General features: G+C 38.5%; 1 protein-coding gene across 1 annotated transcript; it reads left to right on the plus strand.

The window, feature by feature from the left end:
• The first annotated feature begins 2,492 nt into the window (after positions 1 to 2,492).
• plek (pleckstrin) lies at positions 2,493 to 11,941 on the plus strand. The gene is made up of 9 exons (XM_084093604.1): positions 2,493 to 3,097; positions 3,864 to 4,019; positions 6,185 to 6,366; positions 7,721 to 7,812; positions 8,347 to 8,531; positions 9,042 to 9,146; positions 10,910 to 10,993; positions 11,082 to 11,154; positions 11,276 to 11,941. Exons 1-9 carry the CDS (start codon positions 3,056 to 3,058, stop codon positions 11,413 to 11,415), a joined length of 1,059 nt encoding a protein of 352 aa, XP_083949730.1. The 5' UTR covers positions 2,493 to 3,055; the 3' UTR covers positions 11,416 to 11,941.
• Positions 11,942 to 14,873: the final 2,932 nt, after the last annotated feature.

The following is a 14,873-nucleotide window of genomic DNA, read 5'->3' on the forward strand; positions in this document are numbered from 1 at the left end:
CGTTAGTCAAGATTAGATGGATGATGGGTGAGTGTTATCACTGAAAAATATTAGCATAAAAATACTACTGTCTTGTTTTTGAACATGTACCATGACAATACCATGTGCATCTGGGAACATAATGCATTAAGTATTCTTTTATAGTCCACATGAAATCAAAATGTAGTGTTTTTTTTTGTTTTTTTTGCTTTTAGTATGACAATGGTATGCCTTACTATTATATCAGCTAGTTTGCTCCAAAACAATGGCAAAATTAATATTTAGAAGATATAAGCATTCAAAACTTAGTCTCTCTCTTCTGCCAATATGGATCAATGATTTTGATGACATCACTCTACACTTCAGTTTCTCAGCAGATTTTCTGTCCAATCAAATGCTCTCTAGAATCTGAAGCTCCGCCCCCTACATTATAAACAGAAGCTGCAGCTGAAATTGGTCACTTGTTCACATATTTACTATTTTCTACATGGTGAATATCACATAGTGCACTATATAGGGGATAGGGAACGATTCAGACAGTGTAAATACGCTTTCCATTGGCGCAAATGAAGTCTGGTTTGACGTTAGTGTCACGCGAACCTCCGCAGCTTCGGTCCAGAGACACGACACACAGAGCAGATCATATGAGCGAGTCGCAGAACAGAAAACTTATCAGACCGGTTTGAGTTCTGCACAGAATGCTGTATTATAAAGAGATATGGAGGAGATTAGGAGGAGAAACGGTTAGAGATCAGGAGGAAACAGTGGCTTTACCGAGATCAACGGCTCTGAGCTGTGATAAACTAAATGCTATTGGCTATTTTTAAAAAGGGGAGGAGCTGTTTGATATGTCCCGCCCCTCTTCCTGTTACAGTGGAAATTACGTAATAATGCTGCGCGTTTTAAGGCACTTTAGTGGGACTTTAACTACAGCCAAACCCAACCCTACCCATAACTTCTCCCTAATATCAGAGGAAAATAATAGAAGACTAAGAATGTTGTAAAAGCCTCTTACTCTTGTTGTAAGCCTATACTTAACATTAACTTTAAACTTAATTCTCAAATCTGATTGGCATATTAGAATGTTGTACCAAGATCAACAAGGATGCTGTTTTATTTAAAAGGGTGGTTGATTATGATTTCACTTTTCTAACTTTAGTTAGTGTGTAATGTTGCTGTTTGAGCATAAACAACATCTGCAAAGTTACAACGCTCAAAGTTCAAAGGACTACAACAAACGGCTGGTAGAGACTACACGACATTCCTCCTGGGTTAGTGACATCACCAACCCTAGAATTTACATAAACCCCGCCCCCTGAACACGATTTATAGATTATCAAGACAGAATATGCTAATCAATGTCTAGAAGATAACTACACATCAGCTACATAAATTCATCAACTAATCATTCAGAAATGTCCTGTTGCTTCTACGTTTCACTTCTTCTTGAGTCTCTCCATCATTGTCTGACTCCGGTTTGAACATAAAAGGCTAAACGCTTTTGAAATTTTCAGTGCATGTCTGTGTGAGTGCAAGCTTTTGAAGCTCCGCCCCCTGTGCCGGGAGCAGCAGCTCATTTGCATTTAAAGGGACACACACAAAAACGGTGCGTTTTTGCTCACCCTCAAAAATGTACAATTTTAACATGCTATATAAAAATATCTGTGGGGTATTTTGAGCTAAAACTTCACACACACACACTCTGGGGACATCACAGACTTATTTTACATCTTGTGAAAAGGGCATTATACCACCCCTTTAAAACAAAGTATGTAAATTACATGTTAAGCATGAGCTTATATGACTAAGAATCAATAGTATTCCATTTTCAATTCAATTTAAGTTTATTTTTATAGAACTTTTCACTTAACACACTCAGAAAATGCTTCTTACTAAGTCACCATGTAAATCAAAATGATATGTATTATTTGAATTTATAATTTTATTAAAATAAAATATAATTCATTAAAATAACACAAATTAGTTGTTAATAAGAAGTACAATGGTATTGTCTGATACATAATAGCACCACCTCAGTAGTTTTTGTGTTTGTCTTTGTAAACGTTGTGTTTATCTGTAGATCAGATCAGCTAATAAGGCCGAGCTTATGAATTCAGATACCATGACACCATGGCAATACTCTCACTTCCTTTCAAAACCACTTGAGAAAACACCTTTCATTTGGTTGATTTTTTTTTTTTTACTTCAACAATCATTTAATTTATCACAAAGTTCTTAAGTTGTGAGATTTAAGCAGTGAACAATTGAATAATATTTCAAATTCTCAAACATGTGTTGCACCTTTATTGTGATGTCTCTTCGAACACGACGAAGGCTGGGTCTTTCTTCAGTGACCGCGAGAACGCAACATACAACTGTTTTGTAACACCCCAAACTCACTTCATTCAACTTCCTGTGAAAGAACTGTTTCTCTCACCAAGCTAATGTGATTTTGTTCCAGTATTGTATCCGTTCACTGGAGTATTGTTCCAGTGCGCTCTCTCTTCAATGCTGCAACAAAACTGGTTCAGTGAATGACCTTCTTATCAGCAACCAATTTTTGAGAAGTGATTAAAATGTTCTAGATGTTAAATGGCGGTTTTTCAGATATTGAAAGGCATGGAAAATGTTTGTTCCAGGAGATAAAAATGATATGTTTGTTTATTAGTACTCAACATTTGAAGTAGATCACTAAAGTTGTCCTAAGACAAGAACGTGTGTTGTTCAAACTCATGTATAACTTTGATGAAAGGTTTTGATCCACTTCACATGTATATCAGGACCAGAATGGACATTACAAGTATGACTGAAAAAAGCTCTTTGTGTCAAGCGTTCACTCATCATAACTCATCAGGGTTGTTAATCTTTAGCCTTTGACTCATTTACTGTGGGCTGAAAATACAGAGGAAACTAGTCTGACCAAGTCAGGCAGTGTGCAACTTCCCTTTCATCAGAAAATGTCTATAACTGTCAAGCGAGGCTGCGCGTCACAGGCACAGAATCTGCAGAAGCGTATGGGTCTCACATCCACCACTCCCTGAAGAAGATAACAAGTCGAGCTCTGTAGTTTACAGCTATGGAACCAACAAGAATCAGAGAGGGATACTTGGTGAAAAAGGTAAGTCTTGGAGTTTTATCTTGCATTGCTTGCACAATAGCTTTTCTTTGTGATACTATCTTTAACAATATCACTGGAAAGCAAGAATACGGGTAAATTTACTGACAAGAACTGAAGAAACGGAGACGTACCGCAAAACGCTGATGTCATGTGATGATGCTTTGTCATTTGTTTCCCATGAAGTTATGAAGTTGCTCCAATTTGGGAACAGAAGTAGAAACATCCTCTTTCTTTCTAAAAAAAAAAAAAACCAATCATACACTCAGAAAAAAAGGTACAAAAGGGACAGAACGCTTCAAAAGGGTTCTAATATGTACCATTTAGGTACTAATATACACTCTTTAGGTACAAAGGTGTACCTTTTGAAAAGATACCACCACAGTGACAGCTTTTGTACCTTTTTTTCTGAGAGTGAAAAAGAACCGTAAGGTCAAAAATGAAAACATTTCCATTGTTCCATTGAACTCTTACAAAGTGTTCGATGTGGACATTTTTGAGATGGTATTTTCCTGTTTCTCTGTGAAAAACTGTAATAGAAATGTGTGCATCAGGATCTGGCAAATGAAAGTATAGTAGAAGTCTAACCACAACATATGTGTGTACTAAAATACAGAACTGAAAATGACAGAAATTGAATGCTTGCACTTCACTAAATTCATTTGTGATTGTGTTGTCGCAGACAGGCCCATATAATCCTTCATGTGAAACGTCTTGAAAGGTCTTCATTTTTGGCCGTTTTAGGAAGCTAAAGTGATGTTGTTTGCAGGGCACGGTGCTGAACTCATGGAAAGTGGTGTGGGTGGTGTTAGCCGATGATGGCGTAGAGTTTTACAAGAAGAAGACCGACAGAAGTCCGAAGGGAATGATCCCTCTGAAGGGAGCGAAGCTGACCAGCCCATGCCAGGATTTCACTAAGAGAACGGTGGAGGAATCAAACGTCTTTTAAACCAATACCTCTGGCCATTTATATGCCAAAAAATAGTTTTTCCGTGCATATGATTTGCACATGAAAACTATTTTTGGCGTGTAAATGGCACAAGAAATAAAATTTATGCTATAGATACGCACTTTCATGAGATCGTGTTGGACATATCTTGATTGTTTCATTGGTAACACTTTACAAAAAGATTCATTAGTTAATATTGGTTAATGTTTTAACTAACAATGAGCGATACATTTGTTACAGTATTTATAAACCATTGTTAATGTTAGTTAATAAATAACCACTTGTTCATTGTTTGTTTATGTTAGTTCATGGTGCATTAAAGGTAGTGTAGGTAGGATTGTTATAAAAAACTTTTTTCCAAATTTGTTTAAACTTTTTATATATATCAATGCATAATTAAAATGTAAGTACTCTGATAAAAAGAGTATAAAAATCGAGTGACTCTAGACCGTTTAATCTGTATTAAACACAGCTCATTATTTCCATTCGGGACGAAACAAAGGATTGGCTTAGGCGACTGTCACTCTCTCGCAACCACGGCAACCACCCTTTTGCCACACAGGATCTGCCCATATGCGCGCGCACCCGTTTGATTTGAGGAATTCAAGAGGCACGGAACCTAGGAATAGCAAAACAATGGCAGAGAAAGAGCAATCAAAAATTCACATTACCGGCATATGCAGTTAGCGAAGGCAAACAAGGCAAAAAAGGAAGACAGTACTAGAAAAGGTAATGAACAAAAAGTCTTTGAATAAAACGCGTGTCAATATCCTCGGACCCTAGTTGCACGGCCTCTTGCACGACCTCCTCTGCTTCGCCCTCGACCCCGGACCTGTCCTCGAGCTGACGATGCGGTACTTGTCTCTGGAGTGTAGTCCTCATCAGAGTCAACAATGCTTTCATCATGGAAACTCTTACATGCAGAACACCATATATGTTATGAATCTTACACGAAATTCATCTTCATCACAGTGTAAATGATGGTAATGGAAAAACGTGTATCATGCAACAACTAGCTCGTTAGCGAATCAAAAAATATATATTTTAAACTTTACCAATATCAATATGCTAGCTTGATAGTGAGTACTAAAATACATCTTATTTGTTTATCTTCATAATGATAAAGTTAGATTTTTTTTATTACATGTGATTCTGACATGATGTCACTACATGCACTGCGCTCCTTCCTCTCCGCTCGTCTCAGGTAAATAATGTCTTCAGCTCAGTGGTCGCGCGTTCATGTGTTTTGGGGGCGTGGCTTTGGAAGGAGCCCAGAAGGGAGGGGGTGGAGTGACTGGAAATAATGAGCTGTCTTTAAAGCAGCACTCAGTAGCTTCGGGATTTCTTCGCTGTATTCTCGCTTTTTGCTCGCAGGTTTCTCTCTAGAGCTCCCCCCACAGCTTCGGAATAGATATTTAACAACACTGTTGTAAAAACTCGTTGGTGATTCTCAGACACCAGAGGCTATAGATCAACGACATCAAAGCAGATGGGACATTCTTTAAAACGTCTTCTTCATTCGGGTTCGGACAGCGTGAGGGAGCGCAATAATGACAGCATTTTAGCAGATTTCTTTTGGCCGTAAAGCAATTGTTTACATCGCGAGACCTGATATCACGCGAGACTTCCTGAAGCGGCGGCCGGCGGCCCGCCGGCTCAAAGTTGCAAGTGCGTATTTTCCGCTCACGGGCACCAGGGGGGTGCGAAACGACCACCATTCAACCCGAAATAAGTAATATAACCATTCCAATGACTCCGAAGCTGTTCAGTTAAGGTAAAAAAAGTTACTTAGTTCACCTTTAAAACAGTCGTGAGAGGTCTACAGACACTCGATTTTTATACTTTCTTTTTCAGAGTACTTACATTTTAATTATGTTTTGATATATAAATAAAGTTTAAACAAATTTGGAAAATAAGTTTTTTATAAAAATCCTACCTACAATACCTTTAACTAATGTTAACAAATACAACTTTTGATTTTGATAATGTATTAGTAAATGTTGAAATTAATATTAACTAAGATTAATAAATGCTGAAGTAGTACTGTTAATTATTAGTTCATGTTAACTAAGGTAGTTAACTAATGAACCTTATTGTAAAGTGTTACCGTTTCATTGATATCAGCGTGTGCTTTTCGACAGCTGGTGTTTAAGGTCAGTTCTGCTAAGAACCAGGACCATTTCTTCCAAGCGACGCATCTGGAGGAGCGGGAGCTTTGGGTTAAAGATGTCAAGAGAGCGATCGCTTGTTTACAGGGGGGCAAGAAGTTTGCCAGGAAATCAACGCGCCGATCCATTCGATTACCTGAAAATGTTAACCTGAGGTATGATTTCCGTTATAAAACTGCACTAAATAAACAAAATCATACTTTTAGACCAACTTAAAAAAAAAAGAAGATAAGTCTAAAAACATTTTGTTAGTCAATCTTTAATTTAATTCACTTGCAAAGACATCTTTTAAAGACATTAAAGTCCCCCTGTGGTGAAAATCCAGCTTTCAATGTTGTTTATGTGTCTATGTGGTGTTTTTAATATGCTTTAAGACAAACCATGTGTAAATTCATAAATCGACTCCATTGCTGAGTATTTTCTCCTTAAAACTGCAGTGAACCAAAGACAGTCTCAAAAACACGCTTTGAAATCGCTGGTGTTTCTGACGTCACAAACTACCTTGTAACCAATCAGATCAACGTGTGATCGTCAACCAGTGGATCTCTGAGCTGAGTGAGTGAGTGGAGGCGGGGCTCATTTGCATATTCATAGAACCGCGCATACTAAATGAGGCAAGGGTGTCGAGTTACATTCAAGATATTTTAAGGCATGAAGTTTTTTTTCAAGGAAAAAAACGTTTAAATATGTCATTTTGGTGATCAAAGATGAGTTTTAAGGAATACAATTATTGACTACAGGGAGACTTTAAAGAAAACATGAAAATGAAGTTTCACTGGTCTTTTCTCCTCTATTGTGTCGTATATTTGAGTGAAACACTTCTGGAACAAGAACAAATGTGGGCGGGGCTTGATTGTGTCTGTGGGGAATTGATTGGATGATTGGATGGTTGTGGTTTGCTATTGGCTGATCTCATGTGAGTGACAGGTTGCCCCGCCCACATCATCAGAGAAGAGAAGAGATGCTGCAAGAGGAACTTATTCTGATTAAAGATTACCAGGAACATCAATTTAAAACAATAAAGATTTGCACTGATAAATTATTTAGAATAAGTACTGCAATGTTCTACAAAAAAAAGAATTGGGGGACTTTAATGTCTTTAATGTAAATATGCATCATATTTATAAAACACCTGAAATAATTTCAGTCAAGCTTGCCAGTATGTCAACACTGGTTTCAAGTGAAAACAGTATTTAATCAAAATTAGACAAAACAGGTTTAAACATGAAACCATGATTTTCCATTAGACCAATATAAAAATGTACTTTAAATAAATGACAGCTTTTTTTAGTGTGGATCAGATTTGAAACATTTGTGCCTTGTCATTGACATCTGGCTGTTTTGAAGTTGTCTCACTGTGCAACCTGTTTGTTATCAGAATGTTGTATTGATTGAAAAACAGAGTCTGTATTGTGCTAAAACTTGAGAAATATGATAAATAAAGTTTGAAAGTGCCTTCTGTGAACTGTAAAACTGTTAAAACATTGCGTTTGTTCTGTCTGTTCTCAGTGAACTGTATGTTTTAATGAAAGATCAAGACAGCGGTGTTAAAGAGTTGAAGCTAGAGAAGGACAAAAGGCTGTTTAATCACTGTTTCACAGGTGAGATATTAATTTCATAACATAATAAAATAAAGAACTAGGCAAAACCTCTTATACTCTAAAATATGTTGGGTTGTTTCAACCCAAATTTGGGTCAAATATGGACAAACCCAGGCATTGGGTTAAATTTTCAAATTAAAAATCAATTTAATCTCTAATCTTTCTTTCTGCAAGATTTGGGTAACACTTTACAATAAGGTTCATTAGTTAACATGAACTAAGAATGAACAATACTTCTACAACATTCATTTATCTCAGTTAATATTAATTTCAACATTTACTAATACATTATTAAAATCAAAGGTTGTATTTGTTAACATTAGTTAATGCACTGTGAACTAACATGAACACACAATGAACAGCTGGAGTTTTATTAACTAACATTAACCAAGATTAATAAATACAGTACAAATGTATTGCTCATTGTTTGTTCATGTTAGTTAATACACGAACTAATGTTAACTAATGAACCTTATTGTAAAGTGTTACGAAGATTTGTTTCCCTGTAAATGTGTGGTGGTGATGTTCCTGCAGGGAGCGCAGTGGTCGACTGGCTGATCTCCGAGGAGAAGGCCAGGAACCGTCCTGAGGGAGTGATGTTGGCCACCGGACTCCTCACCGAGGGATTCCTGCAGACCGCCGGGGACGTGTCCAAAGACGGGGCGGAGAAAGGAGCAGAGTGTGTTTTCTTGGACCAAACGGAGGCTCTTTATTATTTTGTAAGCTTACAAATCACACAGGGCACTACATTGTATTGGCTCTATTCCAAAACCAAGTGATCTGTCAGAAAGAAAGTAAACCGTGGGGTACAACAGCTTGTCACTGGGGCAGAACATTTAAAGAGCACCTATTAAGCTTTTTTACATATTCAGCTTTTTAAAATGTTACTGTTTGAGAGTGAAGAAGCTCCAGTTCTTCTCTATATCAGTGTCAGTGTTTCTGAACTCCTGAAATGCCTCCATTCTTGAGTTTCTTCCGGGAACGAACACGTCACAATATTCCTCATTTAAATAATTAATATGCAGAATAAAGGGGCGTGGCCTGGTTGAGTTAGTTAGTAGTGTTAAACTGGCGGTTATGGTAAGGGGCGGGACATTTCCCAAACACACTCGAAGCACATGTGTGACGTGTATAAAGCATGTACAAAAAACAATGAAGTGTGAAAAACTGTGAGGCTGCGTGTGAACCGAGAGCTGTTGTTGAGACTGTGCGTGTGTGTTGATTTGCAGGCTGATAGTGGTTTCTTCTGTGAGGGTTACTCCAGTGATGAAGATGTGATCTTGAAGGAGGAGTTCAGAGGTGCAATAGTCAAACAGGGCTGTTTGCTGAAACAGGTACGCTAAAACGGTAACACGTTACAATAAGGTTCATTAGTTAACATTAGTTAACTACATTAGTTAGCATGAACTAATAATGAACTGCATTTATACAGCATTTATTACTCTTTGTTAATGTTAATTTCAACATTTACTAATACATTATTCACATCTTGTTAAAGCTACACTGTGTGATATTTTCCCCCATCTAGCGGTGAAATTGTATATGACTACCTAGTGAATATTAGTTTCTGTTCCTTTCAATACCGAGGGCGTTTTAACTTCCAAGATTAACATGGCTAGAGGTCGTTCTGGCGTTATGCACAACCATGCTATGGTTAGACAAGCAACTATAAAATGTACACAAATAGGCTGAATTACCTGTCGAGAAGAAAGCAGGCAACTTCGGCGTCCGTATTAAAATCTTTGCTCCTCATGAGCTCTTTCCTTCTGGGAAAAGTTACTCCAGTATTGACTTTGGTCTTGCTGATTTGCCTGTCGCGTTGATGTTTTAATTCTCTCTTTCGCTTCCTTGGCGACTCTGCTACATGTTACCGCTAATACATACCAAGTTCAGTCATGAAACTCCAGATGGGTCCTTAACACAACCTGCTGACAATTACATCGTTAACTACATGGCACAAGCTGATTGGTTCCTGTTACATCTGCAGCCAATGAGCTTTCAGTTCAGCCTTTAAATAGTTGGTCAGTGTTTGCAGCGTGTTTCAAGTGTTCCTCAGATTCCCTCCCTCTTCCCCAGCTCCACATGTATAGATTAGCTATAGTTCATTTTATGGTCACCGTGATTTTGCCAAGTAAGACATGTTCCTGGATCAACATATTTTGTTGATCCTGGAATAACATTCCTGTCCCAAAATTTAGTCCTGACCCTATCCCTACCCCTAAATCTGACCCTACCCATAACCTTTCCCTAAAATCAGAGGTGAATTACACTTGACGTTGAAGCACCTCACCCTGGTTCAAAGCCTAAACTTGACATAAACGGTAAACTTGTCCCTCAAATCTGATTGGTTGATTGGAAAGTTGTTCCAGGATCAACAAAGATGTTGATCCAGGAACATGTGGTACTTGGTGAAATCACGTTCACCTTCATCTTTCCCGTACAACAGCGTAACTCGCTGCTTCACTACCACAGTAAAATGCATCGTTGAAGAAATAAACTAGCGAGTCACGACTGTTTCCCGAAACCGTATTGTCGCAAATTGGTCGTTTAACCACGTTGGTTAATGATGTCACACAGGTGGTGGAGTACTAACTACTTTTAATGAAACTGTTTGAGATAGAATTAATGCTAGATGTTTTTCTATAAATTATGGACCTAAGGACTATTTCTGCTGTCGATCCAACCACACAACTTTGCGATGCTGTTTGCGAATGTTCGTTGGAACGATGGTTTCGGGAAACACCGACTCGTTGAACTATTCTGATAACGACAGAACTTGCGACCATAGTTGGCTAACGATGCTTTTGGGAAACACACCCCTCTCCAAGACCAAATACAATAACATTATCATATCATTACCATGCCTAAACTCTTCCGAGAGTTGTCATGATAGAAATGCACTAAAATGACATTCAGTGTCAAAGGAAAAAAGGGTTTGCAAGCAGTAGAGATTGAACTGTTGAACAGACACCTGTCATTAATATACTAAAAGAAATATTTATGAAAGTAGGTAACACTTTGCAATGAAGTCTCTTTTGTTAACACTACTAAGTATTTAAAGTATTTATAAGACATTTAATCTTTATTTCTTATACAGGGTCATCGGCGAAAGAACTGGAAAGTCAGAAAGTTTATCCTTAGAGATGATCCTGCTTATATCCACTACTATGACCCCACCAAGGTAAGCATGTTCCTGTCATCTTCAAATATATATATATATATATATTAAATGCAGTGTTGAAATGGTCTGGTGTGTGTGTCTCTGTAAGGGGGAAGATGATCCGCTCGGCTCTATTCACCTGCGTGGCTCAGTAGTGACTGCGGTGGAATATGTGCCTGATGGTATGAAATGTCCATCTAAATGATCAAACAAAACATGATGACAATAAAACATTTAAATTGTAAAGCATTTATACATTATAGAATGCATGCAAATGTTAATCTCTCTTATAAACTCCTACAGCCAAGAAACAAGAGGTTGATGGGAATCTCTTTGAGATCATCACTTCGGATGAGACACACTACTATCTTCAGGCGGCTACAGCGGATGAGCGCAAGGATTGGATCAAAGCCATTCAAACTGTTGCAAAGTCCGGGAAATAACAGGATTGGATCCATACTGTTCAACAAACTCGTTCAATAAAGACATGCAGAGTTGGGATCTGTTTGAAAGAAAGTGTTGTCAACACACTAGCTATATCTCCTCTTCAGTATCTTCTAAAAATAAGACATTTGTTGTTTCTTCACTTCCTCCACACAAAAAAGAAAACCTCACAACAGTTAGGGAGAGGATGTGGGCAAATGTGTTTTTCACCAGAGATACTTAATGCTATTTATCTGTCCATCCAGAAATGTCAACGCAGTGGAAAGAGTGTTAAAGGAATGTTCAATGTCCAGCATTTTCCTGTCTTTATTTAAAGTACTTCCTGTTTCTCATCTTGATTTTGTCCAAATATAGAGATGTCACAGTCCGGTGGTGCAACAAAAACTGTCAAAACAGCACAGTCCTACTGCTATACCGCTGTATAAACCGTTTTCTAATTATATAACTTAGCATCTATCAGTTATGAATTCACAATTGAAGTACTTGGAGCAACACAATAAAAATTTAAAAACACCGTTTCAAAAATGTGTTATATTTGGTAAATGTGAATAGTTATAGGTTATATTTCATCACTAGCATTGCTGTTTTTTTATGTTTCCGCCATGGAATAAAAGAAAAAAGTTAATTGCAACTTTTTATCTCTCAATTCAATTTGGACTTTTCTCCCCTCAGAATTAAGAGATTATATTCTGCAATTCAGACTTTATAACTCGCAAATCTGAGGAAAAAAAAGTCTGAATTGTGAGATATAAACCTGTAACTGTGAGTTACAAAGTCTGAATTGCAAGATATAAAATCACAATTCTGCCATTTTCCCCTCAGAATTGTGAGATAAAATGTTGCAATAATGGACTTAGTCTACTGCACAACTAGCTTACTTCCACATTCTACTTATTACAATGAGTTTCCGGTTTCAGCGTTCAGTGCATATACAGTTTATTTTTCAAAAGTCCTAGTTAATAGTTAGTTAATTGTGAGAATTTGACCCTAATCTAAAGTGAGTTTTAGATTTTGAAATGAATTTGACTGATAAAAAGGATTGCTTGTGTACGCTGGTCTTTTAATAGTTGAATGAATTACTGCACGGTACGTGCATGCCTTGAATTAATTTCAAATTCAATTCAATTCACGTTTATTTCTATAGCGCTTTTCACAGTACACATCATTTCAAAGCAGCTTTACAGAAAGCGCTTGAGTCCATATTACAATTTAGAGTGTTCTGTTACCAGAGGTAACTGTCTAAGTTATGTATTTCAGAAATGTACATATACAAATCACAGTTAGCTAAAAATGTATTAAAGGTGCTCTAAGTGATGTTGGGTGACGTCACTTCTTGTTGACGTTAAAAGTATTGTCAAACAAAACGGAGGCTAGCTAGACCCTCCCTCCTCCTCATCCGCGCACTAACCCCCCAAACCCCACCCCCAAATCCTTCTTGTCGGTTATTGGCTGGAACAGTTTGTTATGTTTCGTGGTGCGGGTTAGCCCAGTTTTTTTTTGTTTCCGTTTGTGGAGCCTGGGGTGTCTACAGAGACTGTAGAAAAGAGAAATGTTTTGGCTTAAAAAACATCGCTTAGAGCACCTTTAATTTAAAGAATGTAATAATTTAATGCAGATACAATGGGCTCATTGAAGTAATTAATAGTTTTTTGTTAACAAATGATTAAGACATTTAGAAAATATATCATTGGTGCATGTTGATTCAGAGTTTGCGTCATCTGAAGTCTTCACAGGTGTTGGGCATCTGAAATCTTCACAGGTGTTGGGCATCTGAAGTCTTCAAGGTGTTGGGCATCTGAAGTCTTCGTGGGTGTTGATCATCTGAAGTCTTCGCAGGTGTTGGGCATCTGAAGTCTTCGCAGGTGTTGATCATCTGAAGTCTTCGCAGGTGTTGATCATCTGAAGTCTTCGCAGGTGTTGGGCATCTGAAGTCTTCGCAGGTGTTGGGCATCTGAAGTCTTCGCAGGTGTTGATCATCTGAAGTCTTTGCAGGTGTTGGGCATCTGAAGTCTTCGCAGGTGTTGATCATCTGAAGTCTTCGCAGGTGTTGATCATCTGAAGTCTTCGCAGGTGTTGATCATCTGAAGTCTTCACAGGTGTTGGGCATCTGAAGTCTTCACAGGTACTGCCGAAATATTTGCAGCATATTCATTTCAAAACTCGCGACAGTAAAACTTTAGATCACTGCTATTCTCCCTTCCTCAATGCTTACAAACTGCTTCCGGCCACCGTTCGGGAAGTCAGACCACGCCTCTATTTTGCTGCTGCCAGCCTATAAGCATAAGTTAAAGCAGACAGTGCCCACAATGAGGTCAATCCCCCGTTGGTCCGACCAATCGGATGCTGAGCTCCAGGACTGTTTTGAGACTGTGGATTGGGAGGTGTTTTGGGAGGCGACTGCTGATATTCACGAATATGCTGACGTAGTGATGTGTTTTATACTGAAGTGTTTTGAAGACATTGTCCCTATGCAATCAGTCCGTGTTTTTCCCAATCAAAAAGCATGGCTTGATCACTCTGTAAGACTAGCCCTCACTGCAAGAGACAAAGCCTTTTCTTCTGGGAACTTGGAGGAGAATAAAATAGCTCAATACAACCTCCGCAAGGCAATTAAGCTGGCAAAGAGGCAATATAAGGAAAAAATTGAGAAACAGCTGAGTGAAAACGATTCACGCAGGGTATGGCAGGGTATACATTCCATATCGGACCTCAAGGCAAGACCTAGTTGTACAACTAATGTCTTGCCTACACTGCCAGATGAGCTGAATCTTTTTTATGCCCGGTTTGAAACCACCAACACGACCCCCCAGAGTAGTCCCGCCAGCAGTGCAAACACTCCCAATAACACACCAAGGACATTCCACATCACAGAGGGTGATGTGCGACGTGTGTTTGAACGAGTGAACATCCGAAAAGCTGCTGGGCCGGATGGGATTCCTGGCCGGGTGATTAGAACTTGCGCATCACAACTTGCAGGCGTGTTTGTGGACATTTTCAACCGTTGTCTGTCTCTCTCTGTATTTCCCTCTTGCTTTAAATCCTCTGCAATAGTGCCAATTCCCAAGAAGAGCAAAATCAAAAACGGCTTATAAGCAAAAATGGCTTATAAGAGATTACATCAGCAATCTTGTCCCAAAAACTCTGGATCACCATCAGTTTGCCTATCAAGAAAATAGATCCACAGAGGATGCTATATCCACAGTACTCCACAACACACTCACGCACCTGGAAAATGAAAACTCTTATGTCAGAATACTTTTCATTGACTATAGCTCAGCATTCAATACAATAATCCCCTCTAGACTGGTCACAAAACTCAGCAGCCTTGGTTTTCCATCTGACCTCTGCAATCTCATCCTGGACTTCCTAAGTAACCGCTGTCAGGTGGTTAGGATGGGGTCCATCACCTCCGCTCCTCTAACCGTGAGTACCGGAGCGCCCCAAGGCTGTGTGCTTA

Source organism: Abramis brama, assembly GCF_963993115.1.
Source record: "Abramis brama genome assembly, chromosome: 19".
NCBI lineage: Eukaryota > Metazoa > Chordata > Actinopteri > Cypriniformes > Leuciscidae > Abramis > Abramis brama.